The following is a 21,474-nucleotide window of genomic DNA, read 5'->3' on the forward strand; positions in this document are numbered from 1 at the left end:
ACTAGTGCTGCGATATAGCATGGAATGTAGACGTGTGCCTTTATCAGTTTCATTAATTTGCAATATTTGGTTTAATGGAAATGAAAACTACAATGCTCAAAAGACCCCTTATCGCTGGTTTAAAAAAACCCATATGGGTCCTCATGACAATAAAGATGTGTCATTTAGTGTTTGGCTAAATAACTTTTATAGGAAATTCTCTTAACATTTTTTCAACTAAGAACACGGATGTCCTGTAGACTTTTAAAATATTTAGGGATGATAAAAATGTCTTCTGTGGTGGTTAATTTTATAATGCCAAGTAATGCATGTAGTCAATAAAGCAGCACGAAAGACTTTTTGTACCACTCTTTTTAATTACTACTCTTGCAAAACTAGAAACTATTTAGCATTGCAAGTAATGTTGTTAGCTGACTTCATCCACTGTTAATAAGGGCACTCAGAAATCATCCAGTATACTCTGTTTTGACTAAGCTACAAGAGCAATGCATTGTGTCACAAAAAGAATGAGTATTCTGACAGCAAACCAGGAAACTGCGGCTTACTTGAAAAATTCAAAAGCATACAATTTTTAAAGATGGAACATAACTATAACTGGCATCAACTTCCTTCCTTAACAGGAGTGTCTTTACACAACTTTTGGAGTATCAACAGATGCAAAGACATCAGAGATGATGAAATGTCATCAACAGAAAACTATCCCACTGCTCTGTCTACACACCTCTGGTGCAAAGCCCACTGGTACCAGGGATGAGATTTCAGTGTTTGATGATTCTGTGCCCAGTCTGCACATAAGGCAAAGCACAAATACTTAAGAGAGAAACATTAGAAGCTATAATCATATTTATTTTAAAAAGTGATATCAAATACAACCATATATTTCATGCCTATTTGGAGAGCATTTTCAAAATACAGTGCTGCTGTTTTCCAGTCAAAACAATGACAAAGCATTTCAGCTTTCCCTTTTTAAATCTTTTCAGTATTTATGCTTTATATACACAAAATAGGCAAAATTATACAGGAATCCAGAGCCAAAGATGGGATATGAAAACCATCTTGACAAAAAATAAAACTTACTGAAAATGATTTCTAAAATACTCAACTACTGGGCAAGAGATGAAAAATTATTCCCTTACAAAATCCTAACTCTACACTGATCTGTACACAAGGGGTTTCATGTACCAAAAGAATAAAATTTTATCAAAGCTAACATACTTTAAAGACAAGGTTTTTATCTTCTATTTTTATTTTGCTTTTGCACAGTTGCATTTAAATATTACATCCCCTTTTTTCAAACTCTTTCAAGTCCTCTCCTGAATTCACACAGTGGCTGTGCTGAGGATGGTGGGGGAGGAGATTAAAAGTGTAGTTATAATTATTTTTCTTAACGAAGAAAATAATGTACGAGTATTTTGATTTGGTGAAAGCAGCTGAAAAGTCACATGTACTAACTGTTTGAAGAACCATAACTGGGGAAGGAGGTGACTAGGACAGGTTAAGTACTCCAATTCCCTCCATCTCTGAAATGCAAATAAGGCAAAATGTGTCTATGAAGATTAAAAAAAAATATTGCAGAGAGCTCATGCTTTTAAGATGAAAACCTGGATAAAAGACAAAGCTAGCAATTCTAAATCTAGAACTAAGTATTTGGACCCAGACAGCTTGAATGTATTAAGTATTATTCTCACTTGAACAAGAAATTTTGTGTATGGAGTAGGTATGTATTTATTACATTGGACTTATTTTCCCTTTTTGTAATGATTTGTGAATAATTATCAAGATTTTCCAGGACTTAAGTTTGTTCTATGCAGGACAGTAATGGCTTACCAAATGAACAACATAATTTTTCTACCTAAGCCCTTAAAAAACCCCTTCAACATCAGTTTTTCTTTTCCTTGGATTCTTATTTCAGTTCCTTCTGAAAGTGATGTGCTGGTAATGCAAATTGCAAAATAATACTTCTTCGTAAGTCTGAGTTCTAATTCTCTGATCCTGTTCCCCCATAGCATATTTTTCAGTACAAAGACCACCATTTTAATGTTTTCATCATTATTTGAACCAATAACTAATACTAGAAAATTTCACATTTTAGAACTGCAACACGTTCAGTTTTAAGCCTGTCAGTTTTGTAATAAGACAAAATAGCTTGCAAATGATATTTGTCTACTAGACACCTGCAGAAGCCCTTTTAACCTGCCCCACCATTCAGTACATTTGTAATAGAAGCAATAGTCAAACACACTATAGATTTAAATTTGTATTGGTTCATTTTCAAGTAGTCTGCAAAGTAATTAAGTATGACAAGAAGAGCACCTTAGCTGAAAATGACACTTAAATTTGCTGCAGTGCTTTGAAGGGCACAGGGAGCCCAAATGTTCAAGTAACCCAGCATCGTATCATATTAGTTTCAGGTATAGAAAAATGTAAGCTTTTCAACAGCTCATATTTGTACTTGCTGTGCCTAACAAGAATTGCATGCAAGCAAGACTGCATTGTAACTCTTGCTCCTCGTGCTTGCACTGTAAGACCATGAAAGCAGTTCACAGAATAACACTCAGAGAAGTAATTTTGGAAGATATTTATTGTATCAGTCACTCCTCCTGCCCCTTTGATTTCTACTGGCAGAAAACCGTAATTTATGTCACATGGACCATTCACTAGAAAATAGTAAAAATCTATTGAATGAATGAAGTCTGAAATTCCCTCAAATATAGTTCTGTTAAAAAAACCAAAACAAAATACACAAAAATCAATGTTTCTCCCTTGCAATGGACTTTGGCCTAAAGCAGTAACACAGGAAAAAAGCCAACCCTTCATCTTGACAGGGTAGATAACACCAGAAGTAGGCTCTAAATTAGTAAATTAGAAGCATAGTTACGCCACACTGAGAACTCTGAGAACTGTTTATCATTGAAAGAATGCACACCAAAAAATGACAGCAGTGTTTTATTGACAGCTTCTCGGCAGGTCCAGACATTTTGAACTTGAGACCTGGGTTATAAAATAGATACTGTCAGCAATTAATATGAGTCTTTTCCTTGGGTACAATTCAAATAGAGACCCTGTCACGCCCTACAAGTCCTAGAAGGACGTTGCAGTGTGGTGGGTATCAGCCTCAGCTCCCAGTTAACAAGTGACAAGATGAGAGGAAATGGCCTCAGTTTGTATTGAGGGGAGGTTCAGGTTAGGTATCAGGAAACATTTCTTCCTTGAAAGGGGTGTCCACTATTGGAACAGGCTGCCCAGGCAAATAGTTGAGTCCCCTCCCCAGAGATGTTTAAAAGAGGTGTAGCTTAGGTGGTGCTTAGGAACATTACATTTAGTGGTGAACTGGGCTGGATTAATTTGGTTTCTTGCAGGTCTTTTCCAGCGACAGAATTACGTGAATTAACAGATGGATCTTAAATTGCTCTCTCGTAACTGCTTGTCTAAATAGATATCCCTACATCATTCAGCTTGACATTTCTCTAAAAATCAAACTGGTATTTGTTGAGTGACAGTGTTTTTCAACAGAAAGGGTTGGCCCTGTGATCACTGACTCAGCTGCACCTTTCAGACACTGACAGTTTATATTCCTTCCATATTAAAATACATGGGTGATGAAATTATTTATGATGTGACATGAAAGTTCAAAGCAAACCTCCATGTTTTAGCACTTACTAAAAATCATGTAGTTGGCCTGGGTTAAAGTCAGTGACATTTAAGGGGCTGTTGTTTTTTTGCTGGGCTTTTTTTTTTTTTTCCTTAATATAGGGCTGCTAGAACTATAGAAGTAAAAATTTAATTATGTTCTTATAAAAGATCTGAGTTCCAAGAACTGGCATCAGATTGCTGCCAGTCTACACCTATTTATAAAAATGAGTCTTATTTCAGAATTAGTTTATGGCACAACCAAAAAAGGAAAATTAAGCTGTGGTTAACTGACAGATGAAGAAAATAAAAATCAGTGCTTTAGACACTTTTCTTGCTTTCAGTTTTATAGAAATTTTAAACTGAAATCACACCCTGTAAAATACAACATTTCAAAATGGCATACACACACATGGACTTTTTAAAGCATTGTTTATCTATATTAATTTGAGACATTACAAGTAATTATAATGTGCATGAGAGGATTATTTAAAAAAAAAATCAGTTTTTGAAAAGTAGTGCTGTCTCAGGTCAAAATCCATATTATGTTAACACATACCAGTGGTTCTGGTGACACTGGTGAAAATCCAGCACATAGATAAGAAAAACAGAATTTAGCCCAATTATGTATAAATGTAACATCCTAAGCTATCAGGAAACCATTGCTGTAAACAAATCTTTACTGAGAGGTAAGAGCCCTTTCATGTACAGTACTACTTGATGTTGAATGTGTATTTCCATCTACTAATTTTAATTAAATGTTACTATTGTGCAAAAATGTAACTTTAGAATATTTTGATAAAGAAATCTGGGGTTCTCTTTGAAAGATTCTTAGAATGCCTGTGCTAACTGTTAATGCTTTAACTGGACTACAGCTTATATACTCTATCTACAACATATTTCCATATAATTTATATGTAAACAGAATTTGTATTTCAAGCACCATTTAGGAAAATGAAACTTCTCTCTTTTGTTGCACTGAATTTCAAAGTAAGGTTTGGTCACCCTGTTACACATTCATCCTGGATATCAAAGCAAATGTCTTACAAGCAACAGCATAAGCTATCTCACATACTTTGTTTCCCATTTTTTCTCAGGATCAGAAACAACATAATAAAAAACTGTAAGGTGCGTGAATAAAGGCCATTCCTGAAAAAACTGCAACATTCTGACAGACACTCATATAAAGCATTTCAGAAAGAACATCCACACAGGCATAAATATTCATTCTTAAAAGAGCTACTTGCACAGGGGTCATTTCAGATTGCAGGAATGCACCTTATGTGTGTGGCACGACTTTATGGCACCTAAATCCCCTCCTACTTTCTCCTAGATTCAGTTACAGCTCTTTCATAATGAAAGGCCAGAATGAAGGGTTGAGCTTGAAGAGGAAAAGACTCTGGAAGAGGTAGAAAAGAAAACCTGTTCAACCCAATTGAGTATATGCTGATTTTGTAGTAAAAAGACAGTGGCTTTTAGGAGAAAGAACATAAGAAAACAATAATTAAAAACAAACAAGAACAATAAAACCCCAAGCCAAATAAGGTAAGTTATCTGCTAAAAGACAGTATGTTAAACACGGACCTAAAATTTTACAATTGAAATTGAAGGTAAAACCAAAAATTGTTAGAAAGTCAGAAATCACTGAAAGACTCAGGAATAACATTACAGTCAACAATACGCTGAAAATTTTGCCTGGAATTGAAAAGTATGAAACTTATGGATTCTTGTTTCTCCTGCAGAATGGATCATTTCAAAAGTGGACAGCAGGATCAAAAAGTTGACATTAAGTCATGCATAATAAACAATCACAAAATAAATTATCTAAGATGAACGGAATTTAATTACTCTCACCATTTTAGAGTAATCTATTAAAAAGAATTTATGAGCATAACTTATTACTTGTATTTGCATCAGTACTGAAGAAAATAATTTGATGCTGTTTTCAGCATCGTTTGCATTTCCTATAGAATTCTTCAAAACAATTTAAACTTGCTCTTTTAATGCAAACTTGAAAAGCTTTAAGTTACATCTGCTACCCTTGTCTAACTTTGCGTGAGTAGTTCCAGTAATTTTAACAACACTACTCTTATGAGCAGATGTTTTGTACTAGGAGTGCTACAGTTCTCTGAATTAGTGCAATCTTTTTTGTATTTGCAGATCCTCTCTAAACTGACCTCCGGCTGCCCCCCTTTCATACCTGCTTCCACAACTCTGAAATGAACCCTGCTTGTGCAACATTCACACAGTAGAATTTTAATGAAGACTTAGCATTTTGACAATAAGAGGGAAAAAATGTTATTTCTCCTCTTCTGAATTCAAGTGGTTTCTAACCGACTCCAGAGACATATTCATGGCTGCTTGAAGCATGTCTTCTTCACTCATATCACCTCCTGAAGACAATACAAGCCGTAATAAATTCACAGTTCTTAATTACAGTTAAATGCTTTTGTTGTTCCTTTGATCCACACACACCTTTTCCTAGCTACCAACAAAACTGGTTTTGTTTTTAAAATCACAGAACATTTTGCAAACAGTTTTTCACCAACAACAGCCTGTTTGTAACAATACACACCAATTTTGGATCACCAATACCTAACACTGGTAAGGTCTACACATGTTCTTCTGAAAACTGGTTCCAGTAATTTTGTCAGATACTACTCCAAGTTGTCATACAACTTTAAAAGTAATTTAGAAAACAAACACTTGGGGTAATAGCAATGGTTTTCACTTTGAAACAGGGTATTGACATTCAAAGGGAAACAGGCTTTTCAGGAAAAGTGATCCTTTCCTTCACTCCCAATACAGTAATGGCTCTAATACACAATTGGAATGGCTGTGGAAGTGAGAAGTAGGCAGACAAGGAAAATTAAGAAACAACACAAATATGAAAATTTCAGAGTTGGATGTAAGGTTAAAAAGCAATACCTGTGCCAGGGTCTGGAGTGCTTGAGCTAAGAGTTACTTTGTCCTGTAGGTTTGGGGTCTGATCTTGCTGCTGTAGCTGCTGTTGCTGTCTGAAAGTGTCATAAATTTGTAAGAGAATAAGATTAACACCACTACGAGACCTGAATCAAGTTCATTTCGTGGTAAGGAAGGCCAGAGTCAGAAGTAGAAGCTGTTTTATACAATAACACCCCTGTGCTCAAAATCTCTTTCATTATTTCACCCTGCTAACCTTCAGATACCTATCTTCCCAGTATTATACTCGAAGCCACAAGACTTATTTTCCCAGGATTTGGAATCTCTGTATTCTTATCCTACCATGTGAAATCTAACTTCTCCCATCCATAGCATTTCCCCCTGGTCTTTATTTCACCTATTACTAGAAGACAGATAAGGAAAAGCTACAAAACATTAACTATCTATTAAGAAGGTTCACCAGAACAGTAACATAAAATATGTACAATGCTTTTGTGTGATGCACATGAGAAGCATAATTACCCAAAGCAAAGTCTTAGAGAAATAATACTTTTTGTTGGGAAGGTAGTTGTGGAAATTTACAGGATTTCATTTAAAATACTTCCATAATGTATGTTTTCTTTCTTCACAAGACTTGCACTTGTAGCAAGACATTATTAACAAACACTCTCTTACTAGAGGTTTGTTTCTAAGAACCACCTGAGAATAGTAAATTCAGGTACTATCAGGAAACCATGTTAAGACAGAAAAGTTGAGCTGGACCTCTGTAAGAAACCCATCCACACCCCAAAAGCACTGAAAGATTGAGCATGTACTTTCACATGCAGTTTTCTGCCAGCTACTTTACTTTTCAAAATATGCTTGTCTTCTCCTTCGCAGTTCTTCTGAAGAAAGGGAGTCTGTCTGACTGCTGTGAGATGACTGAGGAACATTCTCTGGTAATGAGCCTGTGAGCTCACTTCGACGGCTACCTAAAAGCAGAACAAGTAATATACTACTATTTATAGTAAAATGAAGTTACTAATGAAATATAACTTAAAAAATGTCTTCAAACTTGAGGAGAAGAAGAAAGACTTTTTTGGGGAACTAAGCACCTAAACTAACTTCACTTGATACTCTCTTCTCCTTAACTTAGGACTGTTTCCCTTTCTTCCTGCCACCCTTTACCAATTTGTTCTTCCTTCCTAATAATCAATGCCAACATGCAAGTCACAGCTTTTCAAAAAGCAGGAGGGAGACAGCTACAGGCAGTCCTGGATTGTCCTTCCATGCCTCCTCACACCAGTCTTTCCAGAGATACTGACGCACGCTGGAAAATGTGCCTGACTGATTCTAGGAGCTGCTTAAAGCACTGTAAGAAATTTAGATGAGCACTGCACCTTGCATGCTGAGTTGAATGGCTCTGCGAAGATCAGCTTCTTCATCCTCCATATCAATTTCCTGCCTACTTAGAGCCAGGGCTCTCTGAAAATTCTCTTCATCTTCGTCTAACATGCCTGTTCCATCAAAAGGATTGTTAACTTCTATTGCTTGGTCCACATCACTTCTCGGTAGCCTGTGAAATTCATACATTCATACCAAAAATTCAGACAGAAATTATATTAGATTTTATCGTGGTTTAAATTAGTATGTTCTGCCAGTTTAACTTTGGGGAAAAATATTTTTCTTGTGAAAGTCTGTTATATAAACAAGTATTTTCCTGAAAAATTAAAAAGCACAAAAGGGCTGCAAGCAACTGCAGAGCAACCTTAACACATATTTGCCACACACTGACCTCTAAAGCAATGCACATGTTGGCAAGAAGCTGTTAGTAAATCATCAGAAAATGATAACCCCACAAAAAGCTGTGATACATGTTATTCAAACCTATTGCTATTCAGTTACACCAGCAGGAAAGAATGCATATGGTCACCTCCTCAGGAGGCCTTGAAGGCCACACTAAAGCAACAAACCCCATGTAAACTGTACACACTTTCCATTTTACTGCTAATTATTCCCTCAATTTACATCAGTTTAACTGATGTAAAGGGGAAAAAAGAATTAATTCCTCTGAGAAGCCTAAAGTATTTTCATCGGTACACAATTTGTTTACTATGAAAATGCAATGAAATCATTGCAGAAGTGCATAAAGAACTAACTTTATACGCTTTCAAGGATATTTTATATTAGCAGAATGCATCAAAAATGAGCAGCAGAACATGAAATTACAGTGACATTATTCCAAAAGGCAATGCTGTATGATTTATATGATGTGGAATTCAAAGACCAGTTTCTCATTCTTTTCTACTTACAACAGAATACACTTATCAGTCTTAATTACAGAATAATTACTATTAACAATAGTTTATAAGATTTGCTAACTAAACCATTTTCCTCCCTAAGTCAGAGATCTGCACTGTAATATGCTTATTCACATGGAATAACTCAATCCTTATCAAAGCAGCTCTTAAGACTTAAAAATACACCATTTGTTGTCTATGAACTTGCTCTTACACCATTTGTTGTCTATGAAATTGCTCTTACTTGTGCAACAGCAGTAAGCATTGAACTAAAGGTACTTATTCTTTCCAAATTACAAGCCAATCATACTGAACATTATTAAAACAAAATCTTTATTTACCTTACCTCTGATCTCTTGACTGTGCTGCCTCTTCTCCAATCAGTTTTGGCCGCTGCATCTGCTGTACCCGAATCATCTGCAGCAGCTGATCAGCCTCACAGTCTGGCAGGTCACCTTTTACTACGAATATGGAATACCCTGAGGAAAAGAAGTCTACAGCATTAAAGTGCAGACATAAACACTAAAATACACACTATATGGAACACAGTCATGTGCAATTTAAGATGCAAGACTCTACCTTTCATTATAAGGACTTGGGTTCTTTCACTATTTCAATCGTAAAACTAAAGGTAGTTAACTGAATACATAAGTTCTAAGAAATAATGATTATTACCTACTTTTAATTAATGAGATTTAACATCTTCAAGTCACTATTACCTTCCTGTTGTAATTGAGCCAAGAAAAGTGCAAGATATGTATCTGATATTAGTTCTGGACCCATCAAGAGAGAGTTCAAGTTAAACCACTGTAATTAAGAAAAAAAAAAAAAAAAAGGTTGAGAGAACAAATTAGCATTAAGATTACTCGGTAATCCATTCCTGTACATTGTGGTAATTTTTTGTTATGGAATATCCGAATAAAAGTTTCTTGAAGCATAATACCTATACTGCTGAAGGCTTTCCTTCAAATACTCTAACAGGACATCTGAAGTGTGGAAATTACTGCATGCTCTCTCCCATTACCGAATACTGGTACCAGCAAAACACATTAAAACAGATAATCCTTAACCACTGTATTTTGATTTATTTCAGGCATCATTCTAAAATTCTGCTTAATCCTAGTTTTAAACCTGAGACTAATGCAGTAAGAAACCCTTCATCAGTAAATGCTATGTGTTAAGAAATTAATAGATACAGGAAACAGACATTCAATAATTTCCATCAAATTCTTTCATTGAATATTCTATCTTTAATAGCTGGTGATGCTGGTAACTAATGCTTACCCTTCTCTCAGATAATTTTTAAACTTAAAAATTAAGAAAAATCTACTCAAGTTTAATATGCTGAGAGTACAGCACTATATTATAACGGGGACACTTCATATAAACATACACTACTCATTTCTAGTTCCCCAAGGAGCATAACTAGTAATTTATAATACTTCTGAACAAAAGCAGTATTATACTTACAGAAAACTTCCAGAGAGAAAATATATTCAGTGTGAAACAAAACATTCTACCTTTAAACCCCCTATATAGTCCAGCGAAGCTAAAGAACTTGTTTTTTAGACCTACTCATTTGATCTTATCCAGATTTCACCAGAAAGCACCATTTGAGTTAGTGGAAGGAGAATTTGATCTCCATTCTCCCAGAAAAGCACTGATCTACCCAAGCTTCCATATGTGCACCCACACATTTGCAGCCAGGCGCATACAAAAATGTGACTATCACTCTGTCATGCAATCACTTAATTTGACAAAAACACTCCTTGCCACTAGGAAAGGGTAAGAAGACCAACAGTGTAGAAGAGTAGGGGAATGAAAAGTTCTGTAAAAAATTTGATGGACAGACTATAGCAACATTTAAAAGATATTATGGAGGAGAAAGTTTTGTTAAACCAATTTTGCTTTAACTGTAACAGAGGAGAAGCAGGTGAAATAAATCTAAGTCAACCTATTTTGTCAAATCTTCTCATTACCCTCTAGATAACAAACAGCTAATACTGTCTTTATGTGGTTACAAGCCAGGTAAAAAAGGGAAAAGGCATCCCCCTGCCCACTTAGGATGTCCTGGGTTAGAATGCTCTCTCATAAGATACCACCCAACATAGCTCCATTGTGTAATAAGGAGCATTTCCACAATTGTAAGAGAACATCCAGCCTTTTTGATATCAAATAAACAAAAAATGCCTGTAAACATTAGCCATACTTTAAAGCAGAAGAGTAGAGTTTCGTTTTCTCACTCACTGGTGATTTTTCTTTATTTTTTTTAACCTGGATGACAACATAAGTAGCCAGAACATACAAAAATGAACCAAATGGGCAAACAGACTCCTGTCCCACTATTACAGACTCTAAAAGTAGTTTTCCATTAATATTTTCTATGAAATAAAAGCCATGAAAAAAGACACCGAATCAGCTCATGTTGTATAAAAGCTTATGAAGTATGATCCAGAAAAATTATTAGCTACTAAAATAAAACACTGAATTGGTGTTTTAAGGGACATGGATATGAACTGAGTTGGTACATATCTACCATATACTAATATGGCTATCCCTTACCTTTAAGAACTAATTCCTGCTTAGAATAAAATTGTTTCAAAGTTTTCGGTAATAGTAGAAAATTGAAATTCTATTTCTCCGAACCTCATTCTAATCAATACTCTTTTGAATATCCATTATTGTCCATCAAAACCTTGACCTTTTCCTTATATAGACTTCCCATTTAAAGAAACAAAAATATTTTACAATGCCAATATCTTATTCTATTAAAATAAGTTCAAGTTCTGTAGGGATCCTAATCTTTCTTCAGGATTCCCTACTCCTCCCAACCCCCCAGTACAATTTTTTTTCAGTATTTTGTGTAGAAAAAAAATAAAAAAAAGAAAATTAAGAAGTCACATAAGACCCTACCAGAGCTAAAGGACAGATTCACTAAGGAATTGATCCTACAGTCTTTTCCCAGGCTAACATTTACAAAGACCTGCCTGGCATTTTTGTGATAAAACAAACATGGGACACTATTAAACCGAACTTTAGCAAAAGCTTGCAAAAGGGAAGCACAATCTATTTGCAACCACTTTTCCACACCCACTTCTGAAGTCAATTTTAAAATAAAAAAGACAGTATCACCTGTTTTCCTAACTTTCGAACTGTAAACCAGTGTTCCTTATAATTACAAATAAATGATTTTTCATTTCTGTAAAAAGAAAAACAAAAGGTATAAATAAAATTAAATACTCTAAAATCAGAGTACATAATAATGTTTAAGATCTTTGCTATCGCTAACATGAGCTTAAATAATAAAGCTTCAGTAATACAACCATTGATGTTACATTACAGAATACTCATACTGCTTTTATAACAGCCAGGTAGTTGTCAACATCACTGAAATCTTCATATCTGATGTGATGTATCTGTGATGCCACAGATACTAAAATATCATAAAGGCACAGAGGGCAGATGTTCTCATGCAGCCCCAAAAGGGGAAAAAAAAAAAATCAAAGCCAGGGGTAATACAAACATCAAAATGCAACCGAGCATGAAACAGCAAATTTAAAGAAAGATTTTAAAAGACAAATTAAGAGTATTTTTTTGAAAGTAAAAGCAGGCTGCTAAAAGAGTCTTACATTGGATCGATCCCAAGTCTCTGGTATTCTGGGCTGTTGAAGAGGATTAGTTCTAAACCCCACACTTTCAAGGCATTGCTTATAACCTGTCAAAAAAGAACACTTTTCATGAGTCATACTAGTTCAAACCTAAATTCAAGCAATGCAACCATCTTAGCTACACTAAACTATACTGTTTTCATAAAACTTAGATTTCAAAACATTGCCAGGAAATCTAGGAATCATATTACTCAAAATGAAGCTGTTACGAATCTACATGCAAGCATAATACTCATGTCTTATCTAAGGAGAAGCAACAAAACTAGGATTTAAGCCAACTGTCTTAATGAGCTTACTAGCCCAAACAAAGCTGTAATTTCCCCTTCCACAGACACTTCATAAATTGTCATCTCTCTATTTGCAATGCACTGCTCTGCCCTTATTTACCCCCCTCACCTCCCTATATAATCTCAATCTTTCTTCTGTTGGAAATTTTGTACCACTGGATTATCACAGGATCAGTCAGTTTATTGATCTGAGCACCAACTCTTTTACAACTCTTTAAAGCTACATGAAATTATGCTGTAAGAACCTTAAAGTTAACAATTCAAATTCTTTTCAGCAAGCCAACTGTGCCTCAAATGACAAAGCAATGACAGGACAAAAAAGTAGGAGGAGGAAGCAATTTCTTTCAGCTACTGAAGCAGCCCAAAGATAGCAGGAAAGCCAAACTGTTAATGGTTTCTTGCTGAAAAGAAAAACAGCCCAGTCAGCCATAAGGAAGAAAGGCTCTTTGAGGGAGTCTGGAGCATTGACAAATACCACTGAAAGCTTGGGAGATAGCCAAAGATGCCTAGAGCTCTGATCTAGACAAAAGCCCCAACTTGGTGTTCAAAACCTTTTTTGTTGTTGTTCTGGTTTAAGTAGTTATTATTGATTACTTTTCCCCTATGGCCTTAGAAAAACCCCAAAAATACCCAATCTGCAGATCACTGTGATAACCCTGTAATCATTGCCAAGGGCTTTCCAGTCTATAATTTGAGAAAGCAATCTGAATTCTGCTTTTTCACCTGCAGTCTGTGGGAGCCAAGGCTGACACCTGAAGTGTCCACAAGACACAGCTTGGAAGTCAAGCTTATTGCCAGCAGGTGTCATTTCACGGTTCCTGAATCCATGTTTCTCCTATGTGTTTGAGGGCCCATGAACTGAAGATCTGCAAGTCATTGCTCTTAATGGAAAACACTCTGAACATTTGGAAGTCCGTCACTTAATCCCATTAAGTCCATAAACTGGTAACTAGATGGAAAAGCTCAATGCCATTTAAATTATATATGAGAATATATATTGCATAAGTAGAAAATGGTGTCAGAAGAAAGCTGGGCTTACTTGAATTGAGAAGAATCCACTATCATCCATATTTACAGAAGGCTGCTGCTCAATGTGAAGTTGGGAGGGAGAAAAGGGAAAAATGGTGTAAGTATAAAAGGTCAAAAATAACTGAGTTTTGAAAATAAGTGTAAATGCAGCTTCTTAAAGCAATGACTTACGTCCTTGTCTTTAAGGCTGATTACAATGCCCCAAACATGCATATTCATTTAAAACTAAAACCTTTAGAGATGTTCAGTGCTTCAGGGGCAGACAGACATGGGAATTTCTGTTCCTATCTGACACCGGCTTACAAAAACAAAAGACAAATTACTGATCCTCCTCATCATACCTGATTTTTCTACTTGTAAGATGAAAGTAATGTAGCTTTTTATAGAATTATTCTAAAGCTGTACTAGTAATATTTGAAAATGCCACTTCCAAGATATATGAATGAAAAGGAATATAAATTTAAAAAGCTTTAGCACTAGGAAATTAACTTTGTCTAGCTGTGCAAGAATAGCAGGTCTGTGCCAAACAATATTAGATTTCAGGCAACATCAAGCAGCCTCAAACGAAGATAATTTTACCTGTAAAAATGTTCTGTATTCTTCACTAGATACTCCTCCCTCTGCCATTCTCATCCTTTCTTCTTCATCCAATTGCTGTGCAATAGAGGACAATTCAACAGGACTAAAGTATTCCCCTTGCAGCAAATTATTCAGACAATGTTGAGCACACAATGAGCCCTCTTGCTAATAATGGAAGAGAAAAAAAAAACCAATTGAAAGAAAAAGAAAACAAGGAAAAAAAACCCCAGGTTAATGCAAACTCTGTAAAATGACTCAACTGCTTCATTCTGGCAAATTTCCTGCCCTCCCCAGCCATGCAGAATGCCATATATTCATTCAATGTACTATACTGCAAGCTGTAGAATACAATTCTCCCATCAATTTGATGGGAAAAAAACCAACATGCATACTACCTTATTTCCTTAATGGAAATAAATTTCATGTAAAAATTGTTTTTGAAAACACCATAAATATTTCCAATGACCCAAAAAAATCACACAGAGACTCTGCAAGCATCAGAACAACCGATTCTATCCTCTTCCAAAACATCAATACATGAAAATCAAGCAGTTTAGATCTCTACTTCCTAGCAACAAACATTTTCTGTAACAGACACTCATTATTTTTTAACTTTCCTTCCCTTCCAGGTGTGGCTATTGACAATCTGCTCTCCACATGATTGCTGAGAAAGTGATTAAGAGGTGGAAGAACAGTAAAGCTCCTCTTCCACATAAAATTTACATACAGGAAGTATATAAAGCAAAGTCATACCACTAGTTTGAAAATCTTGAAAACAATGAGGGGGAAACAAGAAAAAAATATTAAATTCAGTATATTAAACAATGAAAATATTTTTATTGATAGACCATTTAAATTAATAAACGTTTTAGATACTTTGTTACATATCCAACACATTACAGGTAATAGAACCATAGTGCAACATTTTTAAAAGTCAGCACAAATTTTAAAAAAGCTAATTAACAATGTCAGTCATGATTTTGTAGTACAAATTTTAAAAATCTCTGATCTGAATGAATGCATGACAGGCTCCATCATTTTCATATGTGAAATAAAATACTGCCTCATTAAAAAAACCCCACAATGTAAACCAACCAAAGTAATTTCCCATGAAAGACAGCCTTTTGCTACAAATAACTGTAACTTCAGGTGAAAGACAAGTAACATCAATTTTAAAACCCTACTTTTTGCTTTTGTTTTAATCAATCTTCATTTTTATTTACATTAAGAACTCTCCTACACACGCCCTTTGTTAAAAACAAAACCCCTCAAGAACAACACAGAACACCCACAGAAACTATGAATACAAGAGCACACCTTTGAGGAATATTCTTTAACATTCCATAAAAGCATCATATAAATCATATGTAGAACTCTTCCATTATCTCCCTTACAGCTGAAACCTTGAAAGTTCCCTTTACTCCAGAATCTTCCTATGGCTTCATCACTCAGTTGAGCGATGAGCTATTAAAGCCATACTGGCTGTACATCCAGGCTTCAATGGAATCCAGAAACCTCCTCCAGCAACAAGAAACTCAAGACTAAACCCCAGCTTCTGGCCCTCTGGGACCACATCCCTACTGCTGGTCATACAAAACTGTAACAGAAAAACCTGCTCAACAACCACAGACTTTCCCACTAGTCATGTAAAACTGGTTTAGAAACAGAGAAATTGTAAAATACCACTGAAAATTAGTTGTATTACATGCTTACATCCTAATTTCACTAAAAGGACTTTTCTGTATTTGTACAATATTATCTGAAAGTATTAAACCTTAATTTTCATACATAAAAGTTATAAATGTTAATTGCCAAATACAGAAAACATATCCTACAGTATTTATGGACTTCCACTGTTTTGTGGAGAGAACACTGCTTCTTTTCCATAACCTGAAATCCCCTCATTGAAACCCCTCCCGACATAAAATGCTTCCCTGCTTTCAGTGTTTTCAATCATTTGTATCTTACCAAGGAAAGGACAAATTTCTAAGATTGGGACTCCTAAAGCCCCATACTTAAATCCTACTTTCTGCAACTGTAATTTCTCTCTAAAAATGCCACATTGCTAGTTGTTTTATTAAATTTCCTTAACAAATACTATGTTCCTCATGTCTTTTTATCGAAACGACTGGGATGTGCGTGTCAGGAGCGTGCAGCACTTGAAAGTATTTTGACAGCACTTGATGGGGGAAAAAAATACCTCTTAAGAAAAAAAGACAGTAAGTCAGTCAGATTGCCCTTAAAATAATAATAAAATAAAAGTATTTGGCACTCAAAACACATTCAGGTGCAACTTTTAAACTGTGTTACTAACTTACTAGGGAGCTGGTATCTTTCACATCAGACTGCCAACTCACCCTTCCCCAGACTGCATAGCAACCACAAGTTATCATCATCTTGTACCTCTGAATATATTATGCTTCATCACCTCAACTTCATGAGTTTTGTTATTAAGTTAGAAAGCAACTTTATACTGTGATAGGCTAGGCCATGTAACAAAAGAGTACATTTCGTTAAAGTGTTTTCAAAGCCAGACTGGAGGTCACTGAAGCAGAGGCCATCACGGCTGAAATCCAACAATCTGAACAGGAGCTACTAAACACCACAACACTTGCCAAATTTTGCAACCTAAACCTACTCAGAAAGAACTCTTCCCCGTTTTGATGGATTTCAGAACAGCAAATTTTTTAAGGTACACAGCTATCATACTTGACTTCTAAAGGAAACCAATCCTACACATAAAAATAAAGTAACAGAACAGAAGAAAGTCGAAGAGATATTGGCAAAGTGCAAGAAAAAAAATCCAATTATAATTTGGCCAGCATTAAAAACGGAATAGGACATTTTTGGGAACCTGGATAAATCACAGCAGCTCACAGAAGCATCTGTCCTCCAAAACAGGAAATACTGTTCGGCACACGGAAGCACCCATATGAACTGCGATTTCTGTAGCGGCTCTCCCACTCCCTGCTCATTACACAACCACAGACAAGCCAGGCTCACTGACGAGACGGGTCTGAGAGCACAGGGACAGTCCTGCCTGCCGCTCCTTATCCTCATACTCATTTCTCAGCCATGCGAGCTCTCTCTCAGGAAACACAAGTAGCTGCAGCCTACACCTCCCCACACTTGGGGACTGTTTCTGCAGTTCCCAGAACGCAGTCCCCCCGTGCCAAAGCGGGCGCTGAAGCTCAACCCTGACTCTCCTTTCCCCGCAGAACTGGCAGCGTCCAGCCGGGACGGGCCCTAGGCACAGGAAACGCCACGTGAGGGCCCCGGCTCTCCCACGAGGAGGAGAAGCCACTGCCGAAGGCTGGAGGAATGCCAGGGAGGGGAAGCGCGGCCCGACCCGACATAGGCCGAGCGCACCCCGGGGGCTGCCCCGCGGGCAGCGCGGGGACGGGAGGCCCAGGCACCGCCCCAGCAGCTCCTCAGAGAGAGTTCGCGCGCCTCCCCCGTCTCGGCGGCCCGGACGGCCACAACCGACGACGCATGTACCTACAGACGGGCAGGCAGCGGGGCGGGCGGTTGGATCCGCGCTGCCCTCCCTCACTAACTCACCCGCTCGTGGAAGATCGACTCCATGTTTACTGTGGCGGCCGCGGCCCCCCACGCCACGTGACCTGCCCGGCCAATCGCAGCGCCCGCCGCCCCCAGGCCGCGCGAGGTAGGCCCCGCTGGCTGCGCCCGGCCCGGCCTCCGCTATGGCGCCCCCTGCCGGGGAGGAGGCCGGCGGGCTGAGCTGCTGCTCTGCTGGACGCGTGCGCCCCCGCGCGGCGGCCGTGCCCGCAGGGAGCGACAGCGTCCGCCCGCCCGCCCCCGCCGAGAGCCCGCACCGGGCCCCGGGGAGCGCCGCCCGCCCCCGCCGAGAGCCCGCACCGGGCCCCGGGGAGCGCCGCCCGCCCCCGCCGAGAGCCCGCACCGGGCCCCGGGGAGCGCCGCCCGCTCCCCCCTTGTGCTCACCAGCTGCCCGCCCGCCCCTTATACCCTCCTGCTCCGCTCACAAAACGGCAGTGTCTGCTTAACCACTATTCCAAACAAGCCCACAGAGGAACTCCAAAAAGAAACTTGAAGTCAGTAAAAAAAAACACATTCTGGGTTTATGGAAGTATTCCTTTAAAGGCTAGTTCATGAATTATCTATAAACACATTAATTCCACACCGTACACAACAATATGACAACAGAAATGATTTTTGCATAGTTTATTCTATAATTCTTCCTCTCCTTTTCAGAGTATGGAAGAAAATGCTCTCAACACTTATGGACTAATGGAATTCCTGAACACATATTAGTCATGTAATTAAATCAACTTCAAAAAGTAACACCAAGAATTAAAGTAGCACTGATGATTTGCAGATGTCCTTTACTGTAGTATCCTCTCAGGGTCAAAACCATATTCCTGTTCTTTCAATATGTGAGATAAGTTGATGAATCAAACAGAAATGTCTTCCTTTTCATGATCAGATTTATCTCCATGTTACTTCTTCACCAGGCTTCAACTCCCTGTGTAGAAAAAAAAACAACAGGGAAGAGACTAAAATTAGTATCTTTCTTTTTGAGAATTAATAAATGCAAGTATTTATTTCTGCTAGTTTACATTAAACAATACCTTAATTTTGAGATTTATGTAAAAATTTAACTTTCCTTGCACTTGTTGTCAGTCTAAAATCCTTCCACACCGATAAACTTCCTCTTTTCTTTCAAAAGTTTCAATGGATTGCATCCTCTGAATTTCCATTTCTTTAAATGCAAGCACAGAACACCTGACTTCCAAGGAGTTATCAGAATTTTAACTGGATCTAAAATGAAAAGTTCTATTTCTTTTAAATACAATAATTCATTACTTTAGTGGAAAGAGAGGTGTGAAAGCAGAAGGGATTTACAGGACGCTGACATAGCAGCCCAACTTCACTAACAAATGTATTAAGAAAAGTATCAGCGGGGTAGATTATGTCAAAGCTTTCTTTCTTACTCAAAATTAATTTAGGTGAGGCCAGAGTTGGAAAAAAGAATCCACTCGCACGGATATTTATTCATGGTTATGCAACATGACTTTTTTCCCCTCTTCTTTTCTTAACCTGATGATCTAATACAGAATTAGATGAGTCAATGCCTGAAGTTCTCTGATGTAAGTTCTTCCTGAGAAGTCACAGCCAGAAAACCCAAAATGATCAGTGCATATAATCACATCATTCAGTGAAGATATAGCAGCATGTATGTTAATTTTCAAGAACTTGGTTAATAAGTAACACACATTTATAAAAAATATTTGGTTAAAAAGCAAAAAAGCACTGTGATAATTTTAAATTTAAGAGAGAAAATTAAAACTCAAGCACTGTGCTTCCCACTGAAGTTTTAGAGAGTCAAAAGAATGGTTTCCATATTTCACGACCGAGAACTTCATAGCAGTTAATGATCCTTTCTTTCATGAAGAAAGCTACTAAAGATTCCTTTTCAGAGGGTATTACTGACCTAAAACACTTTAGGAATGCTTGATATTTTTAGGACTTTCTTCCCTTTTTTTTAGTTATAATTGTAAAAAGTAACTGAAAAGCACTTTGAAAAATAACTATATATGAGGCATCATAAAGCAGACCTTTTATATAACAAGCTCTTGTTTCTGAAGGCAGACAATCTTTCATCATTCCATCTGTCCAAATAACATCCAATCACAAATCCTAAGGGAACAAGGATGTGAACCCAGTGTTCACGCACAGCTTGGGCAAAATTCACCATGACTGCTAGAAAGAAAAACATAACAGGTAAGAGGTACTAATGAATCTGCACTTGGAAAGTGTTGCATGCATGGCATCTTTACTCTCACTTACTAGGATTCTACAATGACATAATACACATGAAGCCTATCAAAAACTTCCTAGGAAACACATACTCAAACCCATACAGGGTTTCTTAGAAATAATCCTAACTGTTGAACCTAGGAAAAATAATTCAAAACAGGAGATAAATAGAGCATCTCTTTAATTTACTCATTAAAGAAACTCTACAGAAGTTTGCTGCTCTGTAAAACATTAGAAATACATAAGATAAACTACTGTAGATGGACACTTTATTACCTGTGTCAAATCTGACAAAAACTGTGTATTTGGTGGGGAGCTGATATGTAAGAAAGGGCATTTCTAAAATAAGGAAGAACATTTCTAAAATCACAGAATGACAGAATCATTACGGTTGGAATGGACCTCTGGAGACCATTCAGTCCAACCTCTCTGCCAAGGCAGGATCACCTGAAGCACATGACACAGGAACACGTCCAGGTGGTTTTCGATGGAGAGGGAGGCTCCGTGACCTCTCTGGGCAGCTAGCTACTCAGTGGTCTGCCACTCTCAATTTATAGAAGTTACTCCTCGTTTTGAGGCGGAACTTCTTGTGTTTTAGTTGATAACCATTGCTCCTTGTCCTGTCGCTGGGCACCAACAAAAAGAGTCTGGCACGGCCTTTGAGATATTTACAGGCATTGAAGAGATCCCTTCGCACTCTTCCCTTCTCCAGACTACAGAGGCCCAGCAAATCTTTCCAACCCAACCAAAGCCTTCCAGATTAGCGAATTACAGGTGACATAAGTGACGTCTGTCACACACAGCCGCGGGCTCGGAGCCCCAGCGGGTCCCGGGGGCGAACACCGCCGCCGTTCCCGCCGCGGCCGCTGGGGGGCGGCCACGCACCCAGCACCGCCTGCGGGAGCCGCTGCCACACACACCCCGGGCCCGGGCGCTGACCCGCGACACAGCCCCGCCGCCACACGGCCCCGCCGCCACACGGCCTGCCCGGGACCCCGACCGCCCTTCCAGGGGTATTAGCGCCATAAAGCCCCACGGCTGGGGGCACTTCCGCTCGCCGCCGTGTCCCGGCCGAATGGGTAGGGGACAGGGCGAGGCGCTCCCAGGAAGGTCCGACAGCGTTTCCTTCCCCAAGGCCGCTCCCGCCCCACGCGCGGCCCCGCCATTACCGCTGCTCACGGCGCCGCCGGGACCAGCAGCGGCCGCGCCAAGGGCACCGGGAACGGGCGGGCCGGGAGAGACCACAGCACGCCCAGGGGCGGGGGAGGAGCGGCCTCCTCC

At 38.3% G+C, this 21,474-nt stretch overlaps 2 protein-coding genes across 7 annotated transcripts; both read right to left on the bottom strand.

The window, feature by feature from the left end:
• Nucleotides 1–923: 923 nt before the first annotated feature.
• Nucleotides 924–17,989, bottom strand: ATXN3 (ataxin 3). 5 transcript variants are annotated; one of them, XM_062495474.1, is made up of 11 exons: nt 17,956–17,989; nt 14,395–14,559; nt 13,826–13,870; nt 12,461–12,546; nt 11,964–12,030; nt 9,551–9,638; nt 9,178–9,310; nt 7,932–8,107; nt 7,400–7,523; nt 6,559–6,647; nt 924–6,023 (listed from the first exon to the last, which is right to left on the bottom strand). In XM_062495474.1, exons 1-11 carry the CDS (start codon nt 17,977–17,979, stop codon nt 5,929–5,931), a joined length of 1,092 nt encoding a protein of 363 aa, XP_062351458.1. In that variant the 5' UTR covers nt 17,980–17,989; the 3' UTR covers nt 924–5,928. The 5 variants fall into 5 exon arrangements, 4 of the variants coding, with proteins under 4 accessions (XP_062351458.1, XP_062351459.1, XP_062351461.1 ...); XM_062495477.1 differs by having other exon boundaries at nt 5,934–6,023; nt 7,400–7,519; XM_062495476.1 differs by having other exon boundaries at nt 5,934–6,023; nt 7,368–7,519.
• Nucleotides 17,990–18,582: 593 nt separating this feature from the next.
• On the bottom strand, nt 18,583–21,442 carry NDUFB1 (NADH:ubiquinone oxidoreductase subunit B1). 2 transcript variants are annotated; one of them, XM_062495486.1, is made up of 3 exons: nt 21,363–21,442; nt 19,992–20,136; nt 18,583–18,898 (listed from the first exon to the last, which is right to left on the bottom strand). In XM_062495486.1, exons 2-3 carry the CDS (start codon nt 20,129–20,131, stop codon nt 18,862–18,864), a joined length of 177 nt encoding a protein of 58 aa, XP_062351470.1. In that variant the 5' UTR covers nt 20,132–20,136; nt 21,363–21,442; the 3' UTR covers nt 18,583–18,861. The 2 variants fall into 2 exon arrangements, with proteins under 2 accessions (XP_062351470.1, XP_062351469.1); XM_062495485.1 differs by having other exon boundaries at nt 19,992–20,133; nt 21,363–21,391.
• Nucleotides 21,443–21,474: the final 32 nt, after the last annotated feature.

The sequence above is a fragment of the Cinclus cinclus genome, chromosome 6 (assembly GCF_963662255.1).
Source record: "Cinclus cinclus chromosome 6, bCinCin1.1, whole genome shotgun sequence".
NCBI classification, from domain to species: Eukaryota; Metazoa; Chordata; class Aves; order Passeriformes; family Cinclidae; genus Cinclus; species Cinclus cinclus.